The sequence below is a fragment of the Dicentrarchus labrax genome, unplaced genomic scaffold (assembly GCF_905237075.1).
Source record: "Dicentrarchus labrax unplaced genomic scaffold, dlabrax2021, whole genome shotgun sequence".
NCBI lineage: Eukaryota > Metazoa > Chordata > Actinopteri > Moronidae > Dicentrarchus > Dicentrarchus labrax.
The window spans coordinates 237,501-263,688 of NW_026136760.1; the positions used below are offsets into that span (position 1 = coordinate 237,501).

Sequence of the window (26,188 nt, forward strand, 5' to 3'; positions counted from 1 at the left end):
TGTAAAGCAGGTAATGCAGTAATATAAAGCAGGTAATGCAGTAATATACAGCAGGTAATGCAGTAATGTAAAGCAGGTAATGCAGTAATATAAAGCAGGTAATGCAGTTATATACAGCAGGTAATGCAATAATGTAAAGCAGGTAATGTAGTAATGTAAAGCAGGTAATGCAGTAATGTACAGTATACCTGTGTGAGTGTGTGTGTCCACAGTCTGGCTGAGATTCTAACGACAGCGCTAAAGCCCCGGCCCAATGCCGTGACATCACACACAAACCTGACACACCCTGTCTGTCTGCTGCTGCAGTTCTACACACAAATATTAAGATTTTCATTAGAGACACTTGACAGATGATTATTGATTGTTATTGATCATATGATTGTAATGTATTTTTACCAGATGATTATTCATTGGTGATTGATTATATATAATAATGTATATTTACCAGATGAACAGTGTGTCTGTGTGAGTTTGTCTTCTCCGGCTGGGTCGATGGAGAAACTGCAGAAACACTGGAGGAGTTACCAAGCAGCTGCAGACAGACAGGTCAGAGAAACAGACAGGTTAGAGACAGAGAGTTCAGAGACAGGTAACAGATAGAAAGACAGATAAGTTGCGGACCTTGAAGGGGTCTATCTGCGATGCGTTCAGGGTCCGGCAGCTCAGTGATTCTTCAGATGCGCTGGAAAACACGTAGAGCAAGAAGTGATGTCGCCAGGTGGACGGGAAGTCCACCGTCAGCCGGGCGTTGACCGCACTGGGACCCTGGTTCCTCAACTACACATCAACATCATCGATATCATCGATATCATCGACATCATCGACATCATCAATATCATCAATATCACTGGTGACCAGAACCGTCTCTTTACCTCGTAGACATGTTCCACTAGTGGACCCACTTCGTCTAAAATCCCAGGATGCATTGCAGGCTGCCAGTCCAGGAGGGGCAGGACCAGTTCGGGAGGGGAGGAGCCTCTACAGACACAGAGAGACACCATCAAGTCCAGATCCAGGACCCAGATCCAGGACCAGGATCCAAGACCAGGATCAGACTCCTTACCCTCTGAGTTCCAACGTGGCCTCGGCTTTCACCTGGACCTCCACTGAGATCTCGTTACTGTCGGGGTTCACTGAGTTCTTACTGAGAGGCAGACAGGTCAGAGGGTCAGAGAGACAGACCTGCACACAGACAGGTACACAGACAGACAGACAGACAGACAGACAGTACCTCCTGATCCTCAGGTTAAATGTGATGTGTCTCTCTACCTCCTCTAGACGACCGACACTGAACAGAAGACCTGTCCGTAGCTGAGCACAGACAGACAGTCAGACAGACAGGCTGGGTAGAGACAGTGTATATATGTGTGTGTGTGTGTGTGTTTGTGTTACTGTGTGTGTGTGTGTGTGTGTGTGTGTGTGTGTGTGTGTGTGTGTGTGTGTGTGTGTGTGCGTGTGTGTGTGTGTTACTGTGTGTGTGTGTGTGTGTGTGTGTGTGTTCGTGTTACTGTGTGTGTGTGTGTGTGTGTTACTGTGTGTGTGTTACTGTGTGTGTGTGTGTGTGTGCGTGTTACTGTGTGTGTGTGTGTGTGTGTTCGTGTTACTGTGTGTGTATGTGTGTGTTACTGTGTGTGTGTTACTGTGTGTGTGTGTGTGTGTGTGTGTGTGTGTGTGTGTTGTGTGTGTGTGTGTGTGTGTGGGTGTGGGTGTGTGTGTGTGTGTGTGTGTGTGTGTGTGTTACTGTGTGTCCTGGTCTCATGGGGTTGCCGAGGTCACAGGTCACAATAACAGTCTGATTCTGTTTTCTCTGAACACACACAAGTCTGTTGACACCCTGCAGACGACAACAAACACTGAACATTGTGTAAATATAAACATACATATTGTCAACGTGTGTGTGTGTGTGTGTGTGTGTCACCTGACTGCTCTGGAAGTGTGTGTGTTCAGGGATTCGGACCACCAGTTCGGTCTCGTACGCCCCCTCACCGCCATTCTCTGCCGACACCCCCAACCACACGGACTGATCCCCGCCGACCACCACGCTGTCTGACAGGCTGACACAGCGGTTTGTTCGTGTTAATAAAGTTTATGGATGATGCAGTGTGGTTGTTGTTTGTTGTTTGTTGTTGACTCACGGCTCTGCGCTCAGTTTCAGATCAGGAACACAGACGTTGTCGTCTCCACAATCCAGAATGATCCTGGTCTACACACACACACACACACACACACACATTCACTTTAGCTAATGTTAGCTATGCTAACAATATTAGCTATTAGCTAGCACTATCTAACTTAAGATGTGACTATATATTTGTCTCTTTTATCTGTCTACATTGCCATTGCCAATACTGTTGTTGCTGTGCACCTGCCTGTCTGTCTCTCGCTCTCTCTCTCTCTGTCTCTCTCTCTCTCTCTCTCTCTCTCTCTCTCTCTCTCTTTCTCTCTCACCCCAACTGGTCGAGACAGACGACCACCCACCTAGAGCCGGAGGATCTGTCCTAGGTTTCTGCCTTTTAACAGGCAGTTTTTCCTTGCCCTTATCTCCAAGGTCTTGCTCATGGTGGTACTGTTGGGTCTCTGTAAATAATGTTTTAAAGAGTTCGGTCTAGACCTGCTCTATTTGAAAAGTGTCCTGAGATAACTTCTGTTATGAATTGGCGCTATACAAATAAAATTGAATTGAATTGAATTGAATTAAACACTGCAGGTGTCTCTGACTCACCTGTGCAGCAGCGTGTGTCTGTCCGTGCAGCAAAGCATGCTGGGTAGAGTTGAGGAGGCTGATATTGACTGTAATGAAGATCGGACTCAACTTATCCCGAACCTCCTCTTCAGCCTGCACACACACACACACACAGTCAGGTGTGATGATCTGGTTTCTTCTTTACGTGTTTTCTCTGTCACTCACCCTCAGGTAGGCGGTGTGATTGATGCAGGCCATGCCCACAGTCCTCTGGACCATCAGATTCACCGTATCCTGCGGCTGGTTGCTCCCAAGCAGCAGAGTCCGTCTCGCCATCGGCTGTTTCATCCTATCCAGCTGTAGCTCCACCCCCAGGGCTGCCTCAGCCAATCAGCAGGCAGACAGAAAGAACAACCTCAGTATAAGTTTCATGTCTTATCTCATCTTTTAACCTGTGGAGGGTTGTACCTGTCTCCTGAGGGATTTTGTAACCAGACAGGTAGACGCACACCTGGATGACAAAACTGCAGACAGACAGAACATTAGTGGAGTCACATTAGTGAGGAAACAGCAGTGGATTTGGGACTGTAATCTGATGACTCAATACCTTTAATCTGTATTTCTGATTGATTACTGTGTAAAAAGTTGAAATAGACGAGTCATGCATTCAAGTATTAGTTTGTGTGGTTTAACCTACAACACATTTATTTTATTTATCATAGTAATACCTTGCTCTGTGTAGCTAGCTAGCTAGCACTAGCGCAGTAATATGTGAACTATTATCACTATTTGTTCCAATGGGCTAAGCTAATAATCTACAGATAGAGTCAGTCAGAGTTCCCAGTGGAGAACATGAAGATTCCCTTTGTTTTAATTCCCACACAATTACTTGAGATTGCCTAGAACTCAGGGTTTACAGACACTGAAGCCACAGTGACTGCAGCCGAAGCTCAGAGACGGCGAGAGAGAGCGCAGTGACTGCAGAGACAGCGAGGGAGAGCGCAGTGACTGCAGCCGAAGCTCAGAGACGGTGAGGGAAAGCGCAGTGACTGCAGAGACAACAAGGGAGAGCGCAGTGACTGCAGCCGAAGCTCAGAGACGGCGAGGGAGAGCGCAGTGACTGTAGAGACAGCGAGGGAGAGCGCAGTGACTGCAGCCGAAGCTCAGAGACAGCGAGGGAGAGCGCAGTGACTGCAGAGACAGCTAGGTAGAGCGCAGTGACTGCAGCCGAAGCTCAGAGACAGCGAGGGAGAGCGCAGTGACTGCAGAGACAGCTAGGGAGAGCGCAGTGACTGCAGCCGAAGCTCAGAGACAGCGAGGGAGAGCGCAGTGACTGCAGAGACAGCTAGGGAGAGTGCAGTGACTGCAGCCGAAGCTCAGAGACAGCTAGGGAGAGCGCAGTGACTGCAGCCGAAGCTCAGAGACAGCTAGGGAGAGCGCAGTGACTGCAGCCGAAGCTCAGAGATAGCGAGGGAGAGCGCAGTGACTGTCAAATGCTGTTACCAGGACACAGGGGTGCTTCTGCGGTGACACAGTTTGACTTCTGGATTCAGGAAGTCTGGCAGCAGAGAGAGAGAAACTCTGGAGCGGATCACTGCTCGGGATCTGAGCACACAGACACAACAGTCAGCTGACAGGAAGCTGAAGGCAGAAGGTCCGTGTATCTTTTGGTCATTGGATTTTCCTTTCAGAAACGGGTATTAAAAAACAGAAAACGAGTGGTTATTTGATTTTCGTTTTAAAATACAAAAATTAAAATTGAAATACAAGGCGTTTTTCTTTTTCATGGTCAGAAAGGGATGAGCGAAATTTAAAAAATGATTCGATTTTAATTTTCTATTTCATATAACAAAAAATAAAATCACTAGAAAACAGAAACGGAAAAAAGGCCTGTTTTTTCATATTCTGAGACCGGATGTTGTCATTTACAGGACGGTGCTGTGTAGAAGAAACAGTAGACTAGTAGACTGCAGTCAATCCAGCCATGAGTTCGATCTCTGTGGTCAAATCAGCCGCACTTAAATTTCGAGTGTACAAGTATTCTCAGCATTATGGTAAATGCGGAGAAACAGCGTAGTTACTTCTGGTTTTCAAAATAAAGGTATTTAGAACAGTAAGCTAGAATTCGAACCTAACATTACATTTTAAATAAAATATGTTACATTAAAGTGTTTTATGCGCCCCTGATGAATAAAAAACACTTTATATCAAGTATAAGTAAGTCCCATATTTATGCCTCCAGAGATTGCATATTTGACCATATTTGAGGTACTGTAAAAACATATTCAATTCAATTCAATTCAATTCAATTTTATTTGTATAGCGCCAATTCATAACAGAAGTTATCTCAGGACACTTTTCAAATAGAGCAGGTCTAGACCGAACTCTTTAACATTAATTACAGAGACCCAACAGTACCACCATGAGCAAGCACTTGGCGACAAGGGCAAGGAAAAACTGCCTGTTAAAAGGCAGAAACCTAGGACAGATCCTCCGGCTCTAGGTGGGTGGTCGTCTGTCTCGACCAGTTGGGGTGAGAGAGAGAGAGAGAGAGAGAGAGAGAGAGCGACAGACAGACAGACAGGTGCACAGCAACAACAGTATTGGCAATGGCAGTCAAGCAGGACCATGGCAGGAGGCTCCACCAGGATCCATGAGAACCTGCGAGACGAGAAAGCACAAGAACTCCGGGGAAGAAGTGGAGTTAGTAACATGCATTAATGGGACATGAATGAGTGCAGAAAGAGAGAGGAAGAGAGGAGCTCAGTGCACCATGGGAAATCCCCCGATAGTCTAGGCCTATAGCAGCATAACTAAGGGATGGTTCAGGACTCACCTGATCCAGCCCTAACTATAAGCTTTATCAAAGAGGAATGTCTTAAGCCTACTCTTGGATGTGGAGAGGGTGTCTGCCTCCCGAACCACAACTGGAAGCTGGTTCCACAGGAGAGGAGCTTGGTAACTGAAGGCTCTGGCTCCTGTTCTACTTTTAGAGACTATAGGAACCACAAGTAGCCCAGCATTCAGAGAACGTAGTGTTCTAGAGGGGTAATAGGGTACTATGAGCTCTTTAAGATATGAAGGGGCCTGACCATGAAGAGCTTTATAGGTGAGGAGGAGGGTTTTAAATTCTATTCTACATTTTATAGGGAGCCAATGCAGAGTAGCTAGTACAGGAGAGATGTGATCTCTTTTTCTAGTTCCTGTCAGTACTCGTGCTGCAGCGTTCTGAATTAATTGGAGCATTTAATGGACTTATTGGGGCAACCTGATAATAAAGAGTTGCAGTAATCCAGCCTTGAAGTAACAAATGCATGGATTAATTTTTCTGCATCTGTCTGTTATAGTATGTGTCTAATTTTTCTAATATTACGTAAATGAAAGAAGGCAGTCCTAGAGGTCTGCTTTATGTGGGAGTTAAATGACAAATCCTGATCAAAGATAACTCCAAGATTCCTGACAGTGGTGCTAGAGGCCAAGTTAATGCCATCTAGAGTGACTATATCTTTAGACAATGAGTCTCTAAGGTTTTTGGGGCCAAGAACAAGAATTTCGTTTTTTTCTGAGTTTAACATCAGAAAATTGCAGGTCATCCAGGATTTTATGTCCTTAAGACAAGTCTGTAATCCAGATAATTGATTAATTTCATTGGGTTTGATTGATAGATATAACTGCGTATCATCTGCATAACAGTGAAAGTTAATATTGCTCAGTGTTTCCTGGCTACTGACTTTTACACATATGAGACTACAAGCATACTTAATATCAAGCATTTTTACTGTACCAATTTGGAGAAATTCAACAATAAAAGTCCATATTTGTACCTCCAAGTGGTATTTTCATATATTTGAGCTACTGTAAAAACACTTTGCTCAATAATTCCTGGCTATGGATGGTATATCTTACTTCTACACATCTAAGACTACAAGTATACTTAATATCAAGCATTTCTACTGCACCAATGTGGAGAAATTTAAGAATAAAAGGTGGTTCCACTGTATGTGGAACCAACTGCAACAGCTGTCACGCGAATCTGTAAAAGGGAAAAATAATATATGAGGAAGAGACAGTAGGTACAATGGTGTTTTGAAGTTAAAACTAATTATTTTTCCCTTTTACAGATTCAGTGTGACAGCTGTTGCAGGTGGTTCCACATACAGTGCCTACAAATGGACACAGCAGAGCTGCAAAATAAGAAGCATGTGGACTGGCATTGCATTTTTGTAAAAGTAAACAAGTTAGAATTGTGTAGGATTTTGTGTTTAGTGTTTAGTCTTTATATTATAATTTTTTTATAAAATGTTATTAAACATTTGTGTAAAATTTTGTCATGATTACTGCATCATTATTGAAGTATAATGAAAATGCTTCACCCATAGCCTGGAAATATTGAGCAATATGTTTTTACAGTAGCTCAAATATGAGAAAATATGGAATCTGGAGGCATAAATATGGGACTTTTATTCTTAAATTTCTCCAAATTGGTGCTGTAAAAATGCTTGGTATTAAGTATACTTGTAGTCTTAGATGTGCAGAAGTCAAATATACCATCCATAGCCAGGAATTATTGAGCAATATGTTTTTACAGTAGCTCAAATATATGAAAATACCACTTGGAGGTACAAATATGGGACTTTTATTGTTGAATTTCTCCAAATTGGTACAGTAAAAATGCTTGATATTAAGTATGCTTGTAGTCTCATATGTGTAAAAGTCAGTAGCCAGGAAACACTGAGCAATATGTTTTTACAGTACCTCAAATATGGTCAAATATGCAATCTCTGGAGGCATAAATATGAGGCTTTTATTTTGGCATTTCTTCACACTGGTGCAGTATACTTGATATAAAGTGTTTTTTATTCATCAGGGGCGCATGAAACACTTTAATGTAACATATTTTAATTATAGCTTACGGCTCTAAATACCTTTATTTTGAAAACCAGAAGTAAATACGGCGTTTCTCCGCATTTACCATAATGCTGAGAATACTTGTACACTCGAAATTTAAGTGCGGCTGATTTGACCACGGAGATCGAACTCACGGCTGGATTGACCGCAGTCTACTAGCCTACTGTTTCTTCTCCACAGCACTGTCCTGTAAATGACAACATCCGGTCTCAGAATATGAAAAAACAGGCCTTTTTTCCGTTTCTGTTTTCTAGTGATTTTATTTTTTGTTATATGAAATAGAAAATGAAAATCTAATCATTTTTTAAATTTCGCTCATCCCTTTCTGACCACGAAAAAGAAAAACGCCTTGTATTTCAATTTTAATTTTTGTATTTTAAAACGAAAATCAAATAACCACTCGTTTTCTGTTTTTTAATACCCGTTTCTGAAAGGAAAATCCAATGACCAAAACATACACGGACCGCAGAAACAGACTAGTACCAATTATGGTTCGTGCTGAACTGTGAAATTTAAACTCTAACAATAAAGTAACAGAACAATATGTAAGTTTGGATATTGAATAAAAAGGAAAGGCTTTTTCTAAAAACTAAACTCAGTCTGATCTGTTATCAGTCTGTCAAGATACTGAAATGTAATAATTAGTTACAGTTACTAGTTGCTTTACCAATGACGACATACAGTCCTTATTACTGTACTTTAATATAATACAATATAAAATTATATTACTGTATATTACACTCACTGTATACATTTGATCTATGACCTCCTACCTGTAGACAAACACTCGGTCTGCAGCCCACGCTCCAACCAGCAGGTCTACAAACACACACACCTCACATTGATTATTGATTGCTGATTATTCATCTGTAACTAATGAGTAACTTCTGAACTTACCCGGGTATCCGTTCCCATCAACGTCAGCACCACCTCTCAGAGTAAAGCCAAACGCTGTCCTGCTGCTAGGCAACGGGCTGTCAATCACCTGGGAGGGCGTGGCTGACAACCCGTAACTGTTGCCCAGGTAGATAAACACCTGGCCCTGCCCACGGTCACCTGACCAGGGAGCCCCGACGGCCACATCTGGAGAGAGATCGTTCCAGTTAGCTGTGGTCATTAGCATTAGCATTATCGTTAATGCTGGTGGAGCTGTTAAGGTACAGGAGTTCTGGGTTCAGTGTCTTGCTAACTGTTGGAGCTAAAGCTAAAGCCAGCAGTTCTACATTCATACTGTGTTTAACTGGTTACCATGGTAACCGTCCATGTCCAAGTCACCCAGCACGGCAAGGGCGGAGCCAAACCGGCCGTACAGAGAGAAGCCGATCAGTGATTGGTCAGGTTGGGAGGAGAATAAGGAGTGTCGTCTCTGCAGGTACAAAACCACCTGAAACATAATAAACAATGACATCATCACACAATTTAAAAAAATGATGGGAAATACTGTCTGGTTCAGTCTGGATCAGTCTGGTTCAGTCTGGTTCAGTCCGGTTCAGTCTGGTTTAGTCCGTATCAGTCTGGTTCAGTTCGGTTCAGTCCAGATCAGTCTAGATCAGTCCGGTTCAGTTCGTTTCAGTTCGGTTCAGTCCAGATCAGTCTAGATCAGTCCGGTTCAGTTCGTTTCAGTTCGGTTCAGTCCAGATCAGTCTAGATCAGTCTGGTTCAGTCCGGTTCAGACAGGGAAGAAGAAGATATTATCAGACCTGTCCTCTCTCCTGCAGCTGCTCCGTCACTCTGTCCATGAAGAGAGGAGCTCCGATCAACACGTCATCTAAACTGCACAAACAAACAAACAAACAATGAAGAGTTCTGATTGGTTCCACTGAGACCAACCCTGACCCACTGTCTGCTCTCACCCATCACTGTTGACATCAACTACAGCCACACTGTGTCCAAAGTACGACGCCACCTACAGGACAAACACAGCTGCACACATTGTTTCACCAGCAGGTAGATCCACATTCTGATGATGTCAAACTCTCACCTGAGCTCCCTGGAAGGTGTGGTAGACCCTCAGAGACCCACTGTTACGCCCATCATAGACCTTCACCTGGAACACACACAGGTGGATAACAGGTCCACCATCTGCAGTCCATATAGAGTACGACAGGTAAAGTCTACAGTCCTTATAGAGTACGACAGTTAAAGTCTACAGTCCATATAGAGTACGACAGGTAAAGTCTACAGTCCATAGTAATTATTGTAGGTGATTTTAATATTCATGTGGATGTTAACAATGACAGCATTAGTAATGCATTTATATCATTAATAGACTCAATTGGCTTCTGTCAGAGTGTAAATAAACCAACTCATTGTTTTAATCACACTCTTGACCTTGTTCTATCATATGGCATTGATATTGAACATTTAATAGTCTTCCCACATAATCCTTTCCTATCTGACCATTATTTAATAACTTTTGAATTCATGTTGTTAGATTATAAGCCATTAGGCAAAACTTCCTACAGCAGATGTCTATCTGACGGTGCTGTAGCTAAATTTAAGGAGGAGATTCCTTCAGTGTTTAATTCAATGCCATGTCTGAATTTAACAGACTCCTATAACGACTTTAGTCCCTCTGAAATTGATAATCTTGTCGATAGTGCTACAGGCTCACTACGATCAACATTAGACTCTATCGCTCCTATAAAAAGGAAATTATTAAAACATAGGAGACTAGCACCTTGGTATAACCACCAAACCCGCCAGTTAAAACAAATAGCTAGGAAATCTGAAAGGAAATGGCGCTCTTCCAAATTATCAGAATATCGCTCAATTTGGCAAGATAATCTTAAAATGTATAGAAAGGCCCTCCGTAATGCCAGAGGAGCCTATTACTCAGCACTAATTGAAGAAAATAAGAACAACCCTAGGTTCCTCTTCAGCACTGTAGCCAGGCTGACAGAGAGTCACACCTCTATTGAGCCACATATCCCCATAAACTTAAGTAGCAATGACTTCATGAGCTTCTTCTATAATAAAATTATTACTATTAGAGAGAAAATTAATCACCAACTGCCATCAACAGTTATCAGTGGCTCTCCAAGTTCAGGGACTTCTGTCAATGTAAACTTAGATATATATTTAGACTGTTTTTCTGCTATCGATCTTCATCAGTTAACTTCAATCATTTCTTCATCGAAGCCATCAACCTGTCTATTAGACCCGATCCCAACTAGGCTGCTTAAAGAAGTTGTTCCCTTAATTGGCACTTCTTTACTGGATATGATTAATCTTTCTTTATTATCAGGATATGTACCACAGTCCTTTAAAGTAGCTGTAATTAAACCCCTTCTTAAAAAGTCCACTCTTGACCCAGGGGTTTTAGCCAACTATAGACCGATTTCTAACCTCCCCTTCCTCTCTAAGATTCTGGAGAAAGTAGTCGCCAAAGAGTTGTGTGACTTTCTACATAACAATAGTTTATTTGAGGATTTTCAGTCAGGATTTAGAGTTCATCATAGCACAGAGACAGCTCTGGTTCAAGTTAATAATGACCTTCTGACTGCTTCTGACAATGGACTTGTCTCTGTACTTGTATTATTAGATCTTAGTGCTGCATTTGACACCATTGACCATAATATTCTTTTGGGGAGACTTGAGCATCAAATTGGCATTAAAGGAACCGCACTAAGCTGCTTTAAGTCATATTTATCAGATCGCTCGCAGTTTGTACATGTTAACAATGAATCTTCAATAAATACTACAGTTAGTCATGGAGTTCCACAAGGTTCTGTACTTGGACCAATACTATTTACTTTATACATGCTCCCTTTAGGCAACATTATTAGGAATCACTCCATTAACTTTCACTGTTATACAGATGATACGCAGTTATATCTATCAATCAAACCCAATGAAATTAATCAATTATCTAAATTACAAACATGTCTTACGGACATAAAATCCTGGATGACCTGCAATTTTCTGATGTTAAACTCAGAAAAAAACGAAATTCTTGTTCTTGGCCCCAAAAACCTTAGAGACTCATTGTCTAAAGATATAGTCACTCTAGATGGCATTAACTTGGCCTCTAGCACCCCTGTCAGGAATCTTGGAGTTATCTTTGATCAGGATTTGTCATTTAACTCCCACATAAAGCAGACCTCTAGGACTGCCTTCTTTCATTTACGTAATATTAGAAAAATTAGACACATACTATCACAGACAGATGCAGAAAAACTAATCCATGCATTTGTTACTTCAAGGCTGGATTACTGCAACTCTTTATTATCAGGTTGCCCCAATAAGTCCATTAAAACGCTCCAATTAATTCAGAACGCTGCAGCACGAGTACTGACAGGAACTAGAAAAAGAGATCACATCTTTCCTGTACTAGCTACTCTGCATTGGCTCCCTGTAAAATGTAGAATTGAATTTAAAATCCTCCTCCTCACCTATAAAGCTCTTCATGGTCAGGCCCCTTCATATCTTAAAGAGCTCATAGTACCCTATTACCCCACTAGAACACTACGTTCTCTGAATGCTGGGCTACTTGTGGTTCCTATAGTCTCTAAAAGTAGAACAGGAGCCAGAGCCTTCAGTTACCAAGCTCCTCTCCTGTGGAACCAGCTTCCAGTTGTGGTTCGGGAGGCAGACACCCTCACCACATTCAAGAGTAGGCTTAAGACATTCCTCTTTGATAAAGCTTATAGTTAGGGCTGGATCAGGTGAGTCCTGAACCATCCCTTAGTTATGCTGCTATAGGCCTAGACTATCGGGGGATTTCCCATGGTGCACTGAGCTCCTCTCTTCCTCTCTCTTTATGCACTCATTCATGTCCCATTAATGCATGTTACTAACTCCACTTCTTCCCCGGAGTTCTTGTGCTTTCTCGTCTCGCAGGTTCTCATGGATCCTGGTGGAGCCTCCTGCCATTGTCCTGCTTGACTGCCATTGCCAATACTGTCTCTTGCTCTCTCTGCCTCTCCCTCTCGCTCTCTCTCTCTCTGCCTCTCTCTCTCTCTCTCTCTCTCTCTCTCTCTCTCTCTCTCTCACCCCAACTGGTCGAGTCAGACGACCACCCACCTAGAGCCGGAGGATCTGTCCTAGGTTTCTGCCTTTTAACAGGCAGTTTTTCCTTGCCCTTGTCGCCAAGTGCTTGCTCATGGTGGTATTGTTGGGTCTCTGTAATTAATGTTAAAGAGTTCGGTCTAGACCTGCTCTATATGAAAAGTGTCCTGAGATAACTTCTGTTATGAATTGGCGCTATACAAATAAAATTGAATTGAATTGAATTGAAATATAGAGTATGACAGTTAAAGTCTACAGTCCATATAGAGTACGACAGGTAAAGTCTACAGTCCTTATAGAGTACGACAGTTAAAGTCTACAGTCCATATAGAGTACGACAGGTAAAGTCTACAGTCCTTATAGAGTACGACAGGAAAAGACTACAGTCCATATAGAGTACGACAGGTAAAGTCTACAGTCCTTATAGAGTACGACAGGTAAAGTCTACAGTCCATATACAGTACTACAGGTAAAGTCTACAGTCCTTATAGAGTACGACAGGTAAAGACTACAGTCCATATAGAGTACGACAGGTAAAGACTACAGTCCATATAGAGTACGACAGGTAAAGTCTACAGTCCATATAGAGTACGACAGGTAAAGACTATAGTACGAAAGGTAAAGATTACAATCCTTATAGAGTACGACAGGTAAAGACTACAGTACGACAGGTAAAGATTACAGTACAACAGGTAAAGACTACAGTACGACAGGTCTTACTGTTCCTGCTGTGTTTCTGTCGTTGGGAACACCCACCAGATAATCTGAGAAACAATCAGACCAGAATGTGAAACAGACAATAATACTTTTAGTTGCTGTTGATCAGTAGCTACTGGTTGATTAAAAAGATTGAGATAATCAATCGATCAATCATATTGATGGATTATAAAACAAAACCTGGTGTGGAGTCTCCAGTCAGCTGACCACTGGCCACTGAGTAACCTGACAGACAGACACAGTAATATGCTAATGTTAGCAGTTAGCAGAGGTCAATGAACTGTGGTTGTGCTCAGGTCAGATAAACATGGTGGGTGAATGGTGTCCAAGAACACAAACAATAATAATGTGGTTATTTTTTTAGGATTTGCAAAGCATTCTGGGTATTGAGTTCATTCACCTCTCGGCCACCAGAGATGAGGCTAAATAAAAAAAACCTGCTCACCACGGTAAAGGTCGTAAGCCCCCCTCTCATCGGATTGGCTGATTCCAGCTACATAACGGAGAGGATCGTCGCTCCGCCCACTGTTGATGATGTCACTCACACCCACTGTGATGACCTGACCTGAAATCAACATGGTGGTGATGTCAGCGGTGATGTCAGCAGTGATGTCAGCAGTAAACATCAACATTCATTTAATTAATTCAGTCGCAACAATAGAGCCACATGATGCATTCAGGTGCACCTCACATCTTTGGGCTACTTTAATAATACTGCTGCTTACAGTATACAGGATATAGTGCCAGCAATTATTAGAATCAGAACCAGAACCAGAATCAGAATTGTTTATTGGTATTTCAGCGTGTGTGTGTGTGTGTAAGAATAAAAGTGAAAAAAAGAATTTCCCCAATAGAGGATTAATAAAGTATATATCTATCTATCAGAGAACACATCAATATTAATGCTACAGCTAAAGCTGGGGCTAGTGCTAGAGCTAATGCTATAGCTAATGCTATAGATAATGCTATAGAGGGTTCCTGTTGTTAATCAGATGCTGTAATACTCATCAGTGGCCAGCAGGTGTCTCCACTCACCCTGGAAATAAAAACTTCCTGGAGCTCCGAGCAGCAGCCGACCCTCCTAAACAAACAAACATGGCCGCAACATGACCGATTATTCAGTGTAATTAATGGATCCTCAGCTAGCCTCAGTTAGCGTTAGCTAGCTTCAGCTAGCCTCAGTTAGCCTTAGCTAGCCTCAGTTAGCCTTAGCTAGCTTCCACAGAAGTGACCCTGCCCACCACCAACTCACCTTGGTGATGTCAGCACTGAAGCCGACCTCACAGTAGCGCTGGTCGTTTCCTAGGCAACGAGAGAGAGTTCAGACTCAGTATTTCTGTGTTCAGGTTCTCGCTGTAGACTCCCTCTAGAGACCCAGACCTGGTCTTGAAGGTGGTCTGGACTCTGGTTCTTACTGTTGTTCATGCGTTTGTAGTCGTCCTCCATCATGATCCCTCTGCAGGGGGAGAAGGAGGCGGAGCTTCCTGTCCTCTGGTCCAATAGGAGGCAGTTTCCCACAGGTGTTTTCCCTGACTCCGCCCCTCGCTTCTGAACGTTCCAGTGAAAAAGTGGCGCACACGCCTGACAGGTACACAGTCTGTTAACTCTCTGATTACAACCAACTGAATACAGATCATTTCCCTGTCTACAGCCAGCGTTTGTCCGTTCTGGGCTACCGTAGAAACATGGCGGTTCAACATGGCGGACTCTACCAGAGAGGACCCGCTCCCTCTGTAGATAAAAACGTCTCATTCTAACAAACACACAATGATTCTTATGATCAGCTGATTAAACACTAATGAACACAAAACTGTGGATATTAAAGTACATTATTTTAATATTGAATATGAATAATAAAATGTTCATAGGAAACAATTTCAGTGTTCAGTTATTGATCAAATCAGTTAAATCATCAATATGAAATAAGGGATTTGTGTTGATAAACAAACAGTTTCATGTTCAGTAAAAATACTGAAATGTACATTAAAGAACACAAAGTTATGAACCCTGGAAATACAAAAGATCGAGTAAGCGTTACTGATTGGTAGATAATATTGATCACAAGCAAGAAGGCAGTAAGAGGAATTATTGGTGATTTATGGACTTACTGGAATAAATAAACACCTGTAACCTGACTGTTTTGTTTGTTCGTTTTTTACTTCGAGTGTAAAAGTTATTAACTCACTAACACTGTTTATTGGGTTTTTGTTTTTTATTATATAAAATATTATTGTTGAAAAGAAAGTTTTTGAACATTGTGCTTTATTAATATTGATGAATGAAATTATGTCAATTTAATGTAGTAAATAAATCGACTTTTTTTAAATACACATTTTGTTCTTCAGATGATTATAACATAAATATAATAACAACAATAATAATTGCTATAAGGGGGAGAGATGGTGGACACCTACAGTCAAGCCCGAAATTATTCATAACCCTAGCAAATTGACTTAAAGTTACTTTTATTGAACCAGCAACTTTTTTCTTCATTGGAAATGACACAGGCGTCTCCCAGAAGATAATGAGACGATATACAAGAGGCATCATTGTGGAAAACATTATTTCTCAGCTTTTATTTACATTTGAACAAAAAGTGGCATGTCCAAAATTATTATTATAATTAACAATAAACTGGACTGGACGAACTAAAATTATAATTCATTTGAAAGCCTTGTTCTTAGTCTTTCTCACCCAAACTGGAAAACACTGCAGCCAGTTCTATTTGTTATAGTGTACCGCGCTCCTGGACCGTACTCTGATTTTATATCTGAATTTTCAGAGTTTCTATCAAGTTTAGTCCTTAAATCAGATAAAGTAATTATTGTAGGTGATTTTAATATTCATGTGGATGTTGACAATGACAGCCTTAGTAATGCATTTATATCATTAATAGACTCAATTGGCTTCTGTCAGAGTGTAAATAAACCAACTCATTGTTTTAATCACACTCTTGATCTTGTTTTATCATATGGCATTGATATTGAACATTTAATAGTCTTCCCACATCATCCTTTCCTTTCTGACCATTATTTAATAACTTTTGAATTCATACTATTAGATTATAAACCATTAGGCAAAACTTCCTACAGCAGATGTCATATGACAGTGCTGTAGCTAAATTTAAGGAGGAGATTCCTTCAGTCCTATAACGACTTTAGTCCCTCTGAAATTGATAATCTTGTCGATAGTGCTACAGGCTAACTACGATTAACATTAGATTCTATCGCTCCTATAAAAAGGAAATTATTAAAACATAGGAGACTAGCACCTTGGTATAACCACCAAACCCGGCAGTTAAAACAAATAGCTAGGAAATCTGAAAGGAAATGGCGCTCTTCCAAATTATCAGAATATCGCTCAAATTGGCAAGATAATCTTAAAATTTATAGAAAGGCCCTCCGTAATGCCAGAGGAGCCTATTACTCAGCACTAATAGAAGAAAATAAGAATAACCCTAGGTTCCTCTTCAGCACTGTAGCCAGGCTGACAGAGAGTCACAGCTCTATTGAGCCACATATCCCCATAAACTTAAGTAGCAATGACTTCATGAGCTTCTTCTATAATAAAATTATTACTAGTAGAGAAAAAATTAATCACCAACTGCCATCAACAATTATCAGTGGCTCTCCAAGTTCAGGGACTTCTGTCAATGTAAACTTAGATATATATTTAGACTGTTTTTCTGCTATCGATCTTCATCAGTTAACTTCAATCATTTCTTCATCGAAGCCATCAACCTGTCTATTAGACCCGATCCCAACTAGGCTGCTTAAAGAAGTTGTCCCCTTAATTGGCACTTCTTTACTGGATATGATTAATCTTTCTTTATTATCAGGATATGTACCACAGTCCTTTAAAGTAGCTGTAATTAAACCCCTTCTTAAAAAGTCCACTCTTGACCCAGGGGTTTTAGCCAACTATAGACCGATTTCTAACCTCCCCTTCCTCTCTAAGATTCTGGAGAAAGTAGTCGCCAAAGAGTTGTGTGAATTTCTACACAACAATAGTTTATTTGAGGATTTTCAGTCAGGATTTAGAGTTCATCATAGCACAGAGACAGCTCTGGTTAAAGTTAATAATGACCTTCTGACTGCTTCTGACAATGGACTTGTCTCTGTACTTGTATTATTAGATCTTAGTGCTGCATTTCACACCATTGACCATAATATTCTTTTAGAGAGACTTGAGCATCAAATTGGCATTAAAGGAACCGCACTAAGCTGGTTTAAGTCATATTTATCAGATCGCTCGCAGTTTGTACATATTAACGATGAATCTTCAATAAATACTACAGTTAGTCATGGAGTTCCACAAGGTTCTGTACTTGGACCAATACTATTTACTTTATACATGCTCCCTTTAGGCAACATTATTAGGAATCACTCCATTAACTTTCACTGTTATGCAGATGATACGCAGTTATATCTATCAATCAAACCCAATGAAATTAATCAATTATCTAAATTACAAACATGTCTTACGGACATAAAATCCTGGATGACCTGCAATTTTCTGATGTTAAACTCAGAAAAAAACGAAATTCTTGTTCTTAGCCCCAAAAACCTTAGAGACTCACTGTCTAAAGATATAGTTACTCTAGATGGCATTAACTTGGCCTCTAGCACCACTGTCAGGAATCTTGGAGTTATCTTTGATCAGGATTTGTCTTTTAACTCCCACATGAAGCAGACCTCTAGGACTGCCTTCTTTCATTTACGTAATATTACAAAAATTAGACACATCCTATCACAGACAGATGCAGAAAAACTAATCCATGCATTTGTTACTTCAAGGCCGGATTACTGCAACTCTTTATTATCAGGCTGCCCCAATAAGTCCATTAAAACGCTCCAATTAATTCAAAATGCTGCAGCATAAGTACTGACAGGAACTAGAAAAAGAGATCACATCTCTCCTGTACTAGCTTCTCTGCACTGGCTCCCCGTAAAATGTAGAATATAATTTAAAATCCTCCTCCTCACCTATAAAGCTCTTCATGGTCAGGCCCCTTCATATCTTAAAGAGCTCATAGTACCCTATTACCCCACTAGAACACTACGTTCTCTGAATGCTGGGCTACTTGTGGTTCCTATAGTCTCTAAAAGTAGAACAGGAGCCAGAGCCTTCAGTTACCAAGCTCCTCTCCTGTGGAACCAGCTTCCAGTTGTGGTTCGGGAGGCAGACACCCTCACCACATCTAAGAGTAGGCTTAAGACATTCCTCTTTGATAAAGCTTATAGTTAGGGCTGGATCAGGTGAGTCCTGAACCATCCCTTAGTTATGCTGCTATAGGCCTAGACTATCGGGGAGATTTCCCATGGTGCACTGAGCTCCTCTCTTCCTCTCTCTTTCTGCACTCATTCATGTCCCATTAATGCATGTTACTAACTCCACTTCTTCCCCGGAGTTCTTGTGCTTTCTCGTCTCGCAGGTTCTTATTGATCCTGGTGGAGCCTCCTGCCATGGTCCTGCTAGATTGCCATTGCCAATACTGTTGTTGCTGTGCATCTGTCTGTCTCTCTCGCTCTGTCTCTTTCTGTCTGTCTCTCTCTCTCTCGCTCTCTCTCTAGAGCCGAAGGATCTGTCCTAGGTTTCTGCCTTTTAACAGGCAGTTTTTCCTTGCCCTTGTCGCCACGTGCTTGCTCGTGGTGGTACTGTTGGGTCTCTGTAAATAATGTTATAAAGAGTTCGGTCTAGACCTGCTCTATTTGAAAAGTGTCCTGAGATAACTTCTGTTATGAATTGGCACTATACAAATAAAATTGAATTGAATTGAATTGAATTGTTCTTACCAGTATGTGTGTGTCACTAACTGATCGCACTGAAGCTCCCAGCCACTGCTGACTCTTGAAGGAGTGAAAGGATAAATCAGAGCTGCTGTAGACCTCATCACCTGTGACAGGTATGACAGTAAGACAGGAACAACAGTCAGGCAGGTACAAGAGTCAGACAGCAACAACAGTAAGACAGGTACAAGAGTCAGACAGCAACAACAGTCAGACAGATACTCAGATGCCCAACGATCGATCAGGAAACTCACCTTCCAGGTCAAAGTTGATAATGTCACAGGCCCCGCCTCCTGGTGACCAGGGGCAGAGGAACACGCCCCCTCCCTCCCTCACTCCTGATTGGTTGGTGTTGGCTTTGGGAGCTCCAATGACAACAGATGACCTGCAGAAATCAGAAGGTTGGCGGTTCAATCCCCGGCTCCAGCTGCATGTGCAAGTATCGTTGAGCAAAATACTGAATGTGTGTGTGTGAAAGGGTGAATATGTGTGTGAAAGGGTGAATGTGCTAAAGGGTGAATATGTGTGTGAAAGGGTGAATGTGCTAAAGGGTGAATATGTGTGTGAAAGGGTGAATGTGCTAAAGGGGAAATGTGTGTGTGAAAGGGTGAATGTGTGAAAGGGTGAATGTGGAATGTAGTGTCCAGTGCTATGAGAGGTTAGAAGGACTGGTAAAGAATTATATGTGTGTATAAGTACAGTCAATTTACCATTTAATTAAGGGTTCTTCCTCTTAAAGAGTTATTTAAATGTGTAAAGAAGTTCTTACCTGTTGTTGAAGGTGTTTATTAAGGTGTTAGTAAATGAATTTTAATTGTTAATACAATGTTGATTAAGAGTTAATTAAATATTAATTGAGTCCATGCGACGAACAACCGTATAAGTAAAAAAATTTCAAAAATGAGATAACCATGTGACATGAATGTATGTGTGCCACTTTGTATACAGAAGCAATTTGGGGGGCTGTACGCGCGACCAATACTCTGTATGTTAAACTTTGAAATAGTCTCACGTGGAAAAACCATTTATGTCCACTAACGAAAAATGGAGACGCCGGTTGCTTTCATGTCCGCTGCAGACATTAATAGGCAAAACCTCGGCAAAAAAAGGAGAGCAAACATGAATGAATGGAAGGACAGAGCAAGGAAGTCTTTGAGGGATGCTGGGAAACCATATGTGAACTGGAGAGGAGAGCTAAAAGGAGGGAAAAGTCCACCAAAGAGGTGAGTGGAAGAACCGTATATTTACAAAGTAACTTATCTAACGTTGCCTAACCTTAGTGGTTACAGTCAGAGGGGCGTGTACTGGACATCTACTAACGTTACAGTTCATAAAGCTTAGTCTGTTTAATGGTTTTAAGTCATGAATGGGTCGAAATTAAAGCTTAAGTGATACGCCGTATAACCACGGAGAAATTAATCGAAACGTTTAGGTTCGTTTGATGTAACGTTACCTAACATTAGCTAGCGGGATAATGTTAGCTGTTACTTTGTAACGTTAGCTGGTTACAGTCAGGGGTCATATTACTGGGCGTCTAACGTTACAGTTAATACAGCTCAGACTGTTTAGCAGATCGAGTCATGAATGAGAAATGAAAGCTGAGAAAATGAGGATTCAGGGGATGTTTTAAGCATGTCTCTACTCCTTATAACCACGGAGAAATGAATCGAAATGTTTTAGGTGCGTTTGATGCTATCTTTTACTGTCTATGGTTTGATGTCCCTAATGCCAGCCCAGCTGCGTCACGTACGCTTACGTTATAATTACCATTCATTGATTGTGTAAGCTGTTATATATTCTAGTTAGTAACCTTAATAAGCCTGCTAATAAATCCAAAGTGTTTTATAGCTAAAAACGTTAATGTGACTTTGTTTCTGTTAAGGGCAAGGTGTGCAAAGAGACATGTCCCGGGCAGTGCTCAAGCCTAACAGACCAAGGAAAACTCCAGCTCTTCACAGAGTTTTATGTTGTCTCTTACGAGAGGCAGCAGGCTATCATTCTTTCTGGTTTGGAGCAGGTAGGCTAACTTAAGCAATTCATGACCATATCATGTCAACAGTATGCAATGCAACCCAATATAGGCCCATGAAATAACCAGTGAATTGATATAGCCTACGTCTTTAGGTGTGGGCTAGGCTATAATGCAGGAAATGTATCTACCCTTGCAATTTGTCACTACATGTTAAATTACTGTATGCTACTGTATCTACTGTATGCCTTCAATTCACTAAGACTGCACATGTGCGTGATCACTAAATGTTAAATTTTGTGAGGATAGATAAAGGATGATGGGCAGTCAGTAGGCCACCAAGTGCATTACAGACCACAGCGCTTTGGTACCCATAATAGGCACACACATGGCTTATTCATTCTCCTAACCAAAGCCTACTCATGTACTTAATGACCTTAACTTGACAGCTCTACACGACGGCTAGCCTGCTACGCTATGGTAAATGTCTTTTTACCTCATGTCTTTTTACTTCTAGCACAAGGCCAGTCGCAGACGACCACGTGGGCCTGACACTGAGGTTCCTAAGAGGAAGTACACCTTCAAGTACCATGTGCAACAAGGAGGCCAAAGACTTGCTGTTTGTAAGCCCACATTTATGTCAGTCTTTCAACTGACAAACAGTCGCCTACAGGCAAGTTTTATATAGCCTAGTGTTTTCCGTTTGTTAACTTTTTATTACATGCATGATTTTAATTAGATACTTTGTCCATAAAATCTTCAGACTGTACAAAACACTGCGTCTCTTGGGTGTCGCGACGCAACAGGTCCCACTCTGTGCAACACAGGCACTCCTCTTCGGTGGCCAAAGCTTCACAATGTCCGCAGGTACACCACCAGTTTCCCTAAGTACGAGGCTGTGTTGCGGCATTGACTACCGGTAACTCTCTCTTTCTCTCTCTCTCTCTCTCATAGCCCTTTCACGGTCTCCCGCAGCTCTTCGTCTGTGCTTTCTTCCGGCAACAACGTTTCATGCGAGATTCACTTCAGATCTCCGTGGAAACGTTGTTGCCGGAAGAAAGCACTGAACGCAACAGAGACTAGTGCTTCCACAGGATACACACTAAAGAGATGGCGGATTATTCAACTGAATTTGAAGACATCAACAAGGAACCCTTTCAGTTTGATGGACGTCCTTATCTTTTCGAGCCGGAATATACAGACGAAGAGCTGCGGGAGCTCCGTGTTTTGTACAGTCTGAAGAGTTTCCCACTCTGATAAACAGAGCTGTACTTGAAACTTTTTTCCATGTCCCGAAAATAAATTGGAGGCAGCGACTCATACCGGAGGGACCAGATGGACAGTTATCCACTGAGTAAGTACACTAGACAAGTTGTGTTTTACATCGGTGCAATTATTTCTGATATATTGAGCAAATTACGTTTGTTTTAGTTCACATCAACAGCTGTAAATCTTGATCACTGATCTGCATGAATGACCTAACCCCTGACTTTTTTCCCAAGATAGCGCCCGCCTGTATACGCAAATCTTTTTAATAAACTGTCTGTACACTTACAAAGTTCTCAGTGCTTTGGTTTATACATAGGGACCCTAATTATGCTACCGTGTAAGTGTGGTGCTATTTTGAGCCTTGTTAGTGGTATAAAAAGCGATTTCTTTTCACGTTACTCGGTGCCCCGTTTGGCTAGCGTTATAAGCTCATTAGCGGTTTGTGCTAAAACTGGTCACGGTTGATTAGCATGAAAACATATCCCAGAGAACGGCCAACTCAGTACACATGTGTTATTAACCCCAGGTTCATTTTGCGTTGGAATTGTCCTTTAACTTAAAGTTACTTATCTTTGAAAAGGTTATTCAAGCCAGTCTGAGGGAACAGCACAGAACAGGTAACTGAAGTCAGGTCTCCATTAGAGGACTTAAGAGGAAAACATAGGAACAGGTAAGTCATTATCCAAGACTAGTCTAGCCTAGTAAAATCTTGTAGGACCTCATGCTCTTATCCTGTTAGTTTTTAAAGCTGCATCGATTCAATTCAATTCAATTCAATTTTATTTGTATAGCGCCAATTCATAACAGAAGTTATCTCAAGACACTTTTCAAATACAGCAGGTCTAGACCAAACTCTTTATAACATTATTTACAGAGACCCAACAGTACCACCATGAGCAAGCACTTGGCGACAAGGGCAAGGAAAAACTGCCTGTTAAAAGGCAGAAACCTAGGACAGATCCTTCGGCTCTAGGTGGGTGGTCGTCTGTCTCGACCAGTTGGGGTGAGAGAGAGAGAGAGAGAGAGACAGACAGACAGACAGACAGACAGACAGGTGCACAGTAACAACAGTATTGGCAATGGCAATGTAGCAGGACCATGGCAGGAGGCTCCACCAGGATTGATAAGAACCTGCGAGACGAGAAAGCACAAGAACTCCGGGGAAGAAGTGAAGTTAGTAACATGCATTAATGAGACATGAATGAGTGCAGAAAGAGAGAGAGAGGAAGAGAGGAGCTCAGTGCACCATGGGAAATCCCCCCGATAGTCTAGGCCTATAGCAGCATAACTAAGGGATGGTTCAGGACTCACCTGATCCAGCCCTAACTATAAGCTTGGCCGAGGAGGTGGAGTAGCAGCCATATATGATTCAAGCGTTTTAATGGACCCTAAACCTAAACTAAATTATAATTCATTTGAAAGCCTTGTTCTTAGTCTTTCTCACCCAAACTGGAAAACACTGCAGCCAGTTCTATTTGTTATAGTGTACCGTGCTCCTGGACCGTACTCTGATTTTATATCTGAATTTTCAGAGTTTCTATCAAGTTTAGTCCTTAAATCAGATAAAGTAATTATTGTAGGTGATTTTAATATTCATGTGGATGTTGACAATGACAGCCTTAGTAATGCATTTATATCATTAATAGACTCAATTGGCTTCTGTCAGAGTGTAAATAAACCAACTCATTGTTTTAATCACACTCTTGACCTTGTTTTATCATATGGCATTGATATTGAACATTTAATAGTCTTCCCACATCATCCTTTCCTTTCTGACCATCATTTAATAACTTTTGAATTCATACTATTAGATTATAAGCCATTAGGCAAAACTTCCTACAGCAGATGTCTATCTGACAGTGCCGTAGCTAAATTTAAGGAGGAGATTCCTTCAGTGTTTAATTCAATGCCATGTCTGAATTTAACAGACTCCTATAACGACTTTAGTCCCTCTGAAATTGATAATCTTGTCGATAGTGCTACAGGCTCACTACAATCAACATTAGACTCTATCGCTCCTATAAAAAGGAAATTATTAAAACATAGGAGACTAGCACCTTGGTATAACCACCAAACCCGCCAGTTAAAACAAATAGCTAGAAAATCTGAAAGGAAATGGCGCTCTTCCAAATGATCAGAATATCGCTCAAATTGGCAAGATAATCTTAAAATTTATAGAAAGGCCCTCCGGAATGCCAGAGGAGCCTATTACTCAGCACTAATAGAAGAAAATAAGAACAACCCTAGGTTCCTCTTCAGCACTGTAGCCAGACTGACAGAGAGTCACAGCTCTATTGAGCCACATATCCCCATAAACTTAAGTAGCAATGACTTCATGAGCTTCTTCTATAATAAAATTATTACTATTAGAGAAAAAAATTGCCAGCCACTGATAACTGCCATCAACAGTTATCAGTGGCTCTCCAAGTTCAGGGACTTCTGTCAATGTAAACTTAGATATATATTTAGACTGTTTTTCTGCTATCAATCTTCATCAGTTAACTTCAATCATTTCTTCATCGAAGCCATCAACCTGTCTATTAGACCCGATCCCAACTAGGCTGCTTAAACAAGTTGTTCCCTTAATTGGCACTTCTTTACTGGATATGATTAATCTTTCTTTATTATCAGGATATGTACCACAGTCCTTTAAAGTAGCTGTAATTAAACCCCTTCTTAAAAAGTCCACTCTTGACCCAGGGGTTTTAGCCAACTATAGACCGATTTCTAACCTCCCTTTCCTCTCTAAGATTCTGGAGAAAGTAGTCGCCAAAGAGTTGTGTGACTTTCTACATAACAATAGTTTAATTGAGGATTTTCAGTCAGGATTTAGAGTTCATCATAGCACAGAGACAGCTCTGGTTCAAGTTAATAATGACCTTCTGACTGCTTCTGACAATGGACTTGTCTCTGTACTTGTATTATTAGATCTTAGTGCTGCATTTGACACCATTGACCATAATATTCTTTTAGAGAGACTTGAGCATCTAATTGGCATTAAAGGAACCGCACTAAGCTGGTTTAAGTCATATTTATCAGATCGCTCGCAGTTTGTACATGTTAACGATGAATCTTCAATAAATACTACAGTTAGTCATGGAGTTCCACAAGGTTCTGTACTTGGGCCAATACTATTTATTTTATATATGCTCCCTTTAGGCAACATTATTAGGAATCACTCCATTAACTTTCACTGTTATGCAGATGATACGCAGTTATATCTATCAATCAAACCCAATGAAATTAATCAATTATCTAAATTACAAACATGTCTTACGGACATAAAATCCTGGATGACCTGCAATTTTCTGATGTTAAACTCAGAAAAAAAAGAAATTCTTGTTCTTGGCCCCAAAAACCTTAGAGACTCATTGTCTAAAGATGTAGTCACTCTAGATGGCATTAACTTGGCCTCTAGCACCACTGTCAGGAATCTTGGAGTTTCTTGAGTAGGATTTGTCATTTAACTCCCACATAAAGCAGACCTCTAGGACCGCCTTCTTTCATTTACGTAATATTAGAAAAATTAGACACATCCTATCACAGACAGATGCAGAAAAACTAATCCATGCATTTGTTACTTCAAGGCTAGATTACTGCAAATCTTTATTATCAGGTTGCCCCAATAAGTCCATTAAAACGCTCCAATTAATTCAGAACGCTGCAGCACGAGTACTGACAGGAACTAGAAAAAGAGATCACATCTCTCCTGTACTAGCTTCTCTGCATTGGCTCCCTGTAAAATGTAGAATTGAATTTAAAATCCTCCTCCTCGCCTATAGCGCTCTTCATGGTCAGGCCCCTTCATATCTTAAAGAGCTCATAGTACCCTATTACCCCACT

General features: G+C 41.2%; 1 protein-coding gene across 2 annotated transcripts in view; it reads right to left on the reverse strand.

The window, feature by feature from the left end:
* The window catches only part of itga2b (integrin, alpha 2b), a 33,794-nt gene that overhangs the window by 3,629 nt on the left and 3,977 nt on the right, over positions 1-26,188 (reverse strand). The window contains exons 2-28 of one of the 2 annotated variants that reach the window (XM_051393640.1): positions 19,362-19,492; positions 19,114-19,214; positions 14,734-14,899; positions 14,571-14,620; positions 14,354-14,399; positions 13,764-13,883; positions 13,499-13,543; positions 13,322-13,365; positions 9,573-9,638; positions 9,445-9,497; positions 9,292-9,364; positions 8,840-8,975; positions 8,489-8,674; positions 8,365-8,410; positions 4,187-4,288; positions 3,152-3,207; positions 2,909-3,060; positions 2,723-2,836; positions 2,136-2,203; positions 1,919-2,054; positions 1,742-1,834; positions 1,232-1,311; positions 1,064-1,144; positions 873-978; positions 622-777; positions 446-532; positions 189-308 (exon numbers count right to left, since the gene is read on the reverse strand). In XM_051393640.1, the coding sequence (XP_051249600.1) occupies positions 189-308; positions 446-532; positions 622-777; positions 873-978; positions 1,064-1,144; positions 1,232-1,311; positions 1,742-1,834; positions 1,919-2,054; positions 2,136-2,203; positions 2,723-2,836; positions 2,909-3,060; positions 3,152-3,207; positions 4,187-4,288; positions 8,365-8,410; positions 8,489-8,674; positions 8,840-8,975; positions 9,292-9,364; positions 9,445-9,497; positions 9,573-9,638; positions 13,322-13,365; positions 13,499-13,543; positions 13,764-13,883; positions 14,354-14,399; positions 14,571-14,620; positions 14,734-14,899; positions 19,114-19,214; positions 19,362-19,492 (2,614 nt within the window). The remainder of the gene's footprint in view (positions 1-188; positions 309-445; positions 533-621; positions 778-872; positions 979-1,063; positions 1,145-1,231; positions 1,312-1,741; positions 1,835-1,918; positions 2,055-2,135; positions 2,204-2,722; positions 2,837-2,908; positions 3,061-3,151; positions 3,208-4,186; positions 4,289-8,364; positions 8,411-8,488; positions 8,675-8,839; positions 8,976-9,291; positions 9,365-9,444; positions 9,498-9,572; positions 9,639-13,321; positions 13,366-13,498; positions 13,544-13,763; positions 13,884-14,353; positions 14,400-14,570; positions 14,621-14,733; positions 14,900-19,113; positions 19,215-19,361; positions 19,493-26,188) is intronic. The other variant, XM_051393641.1, reaches the window with a different exon arrangement.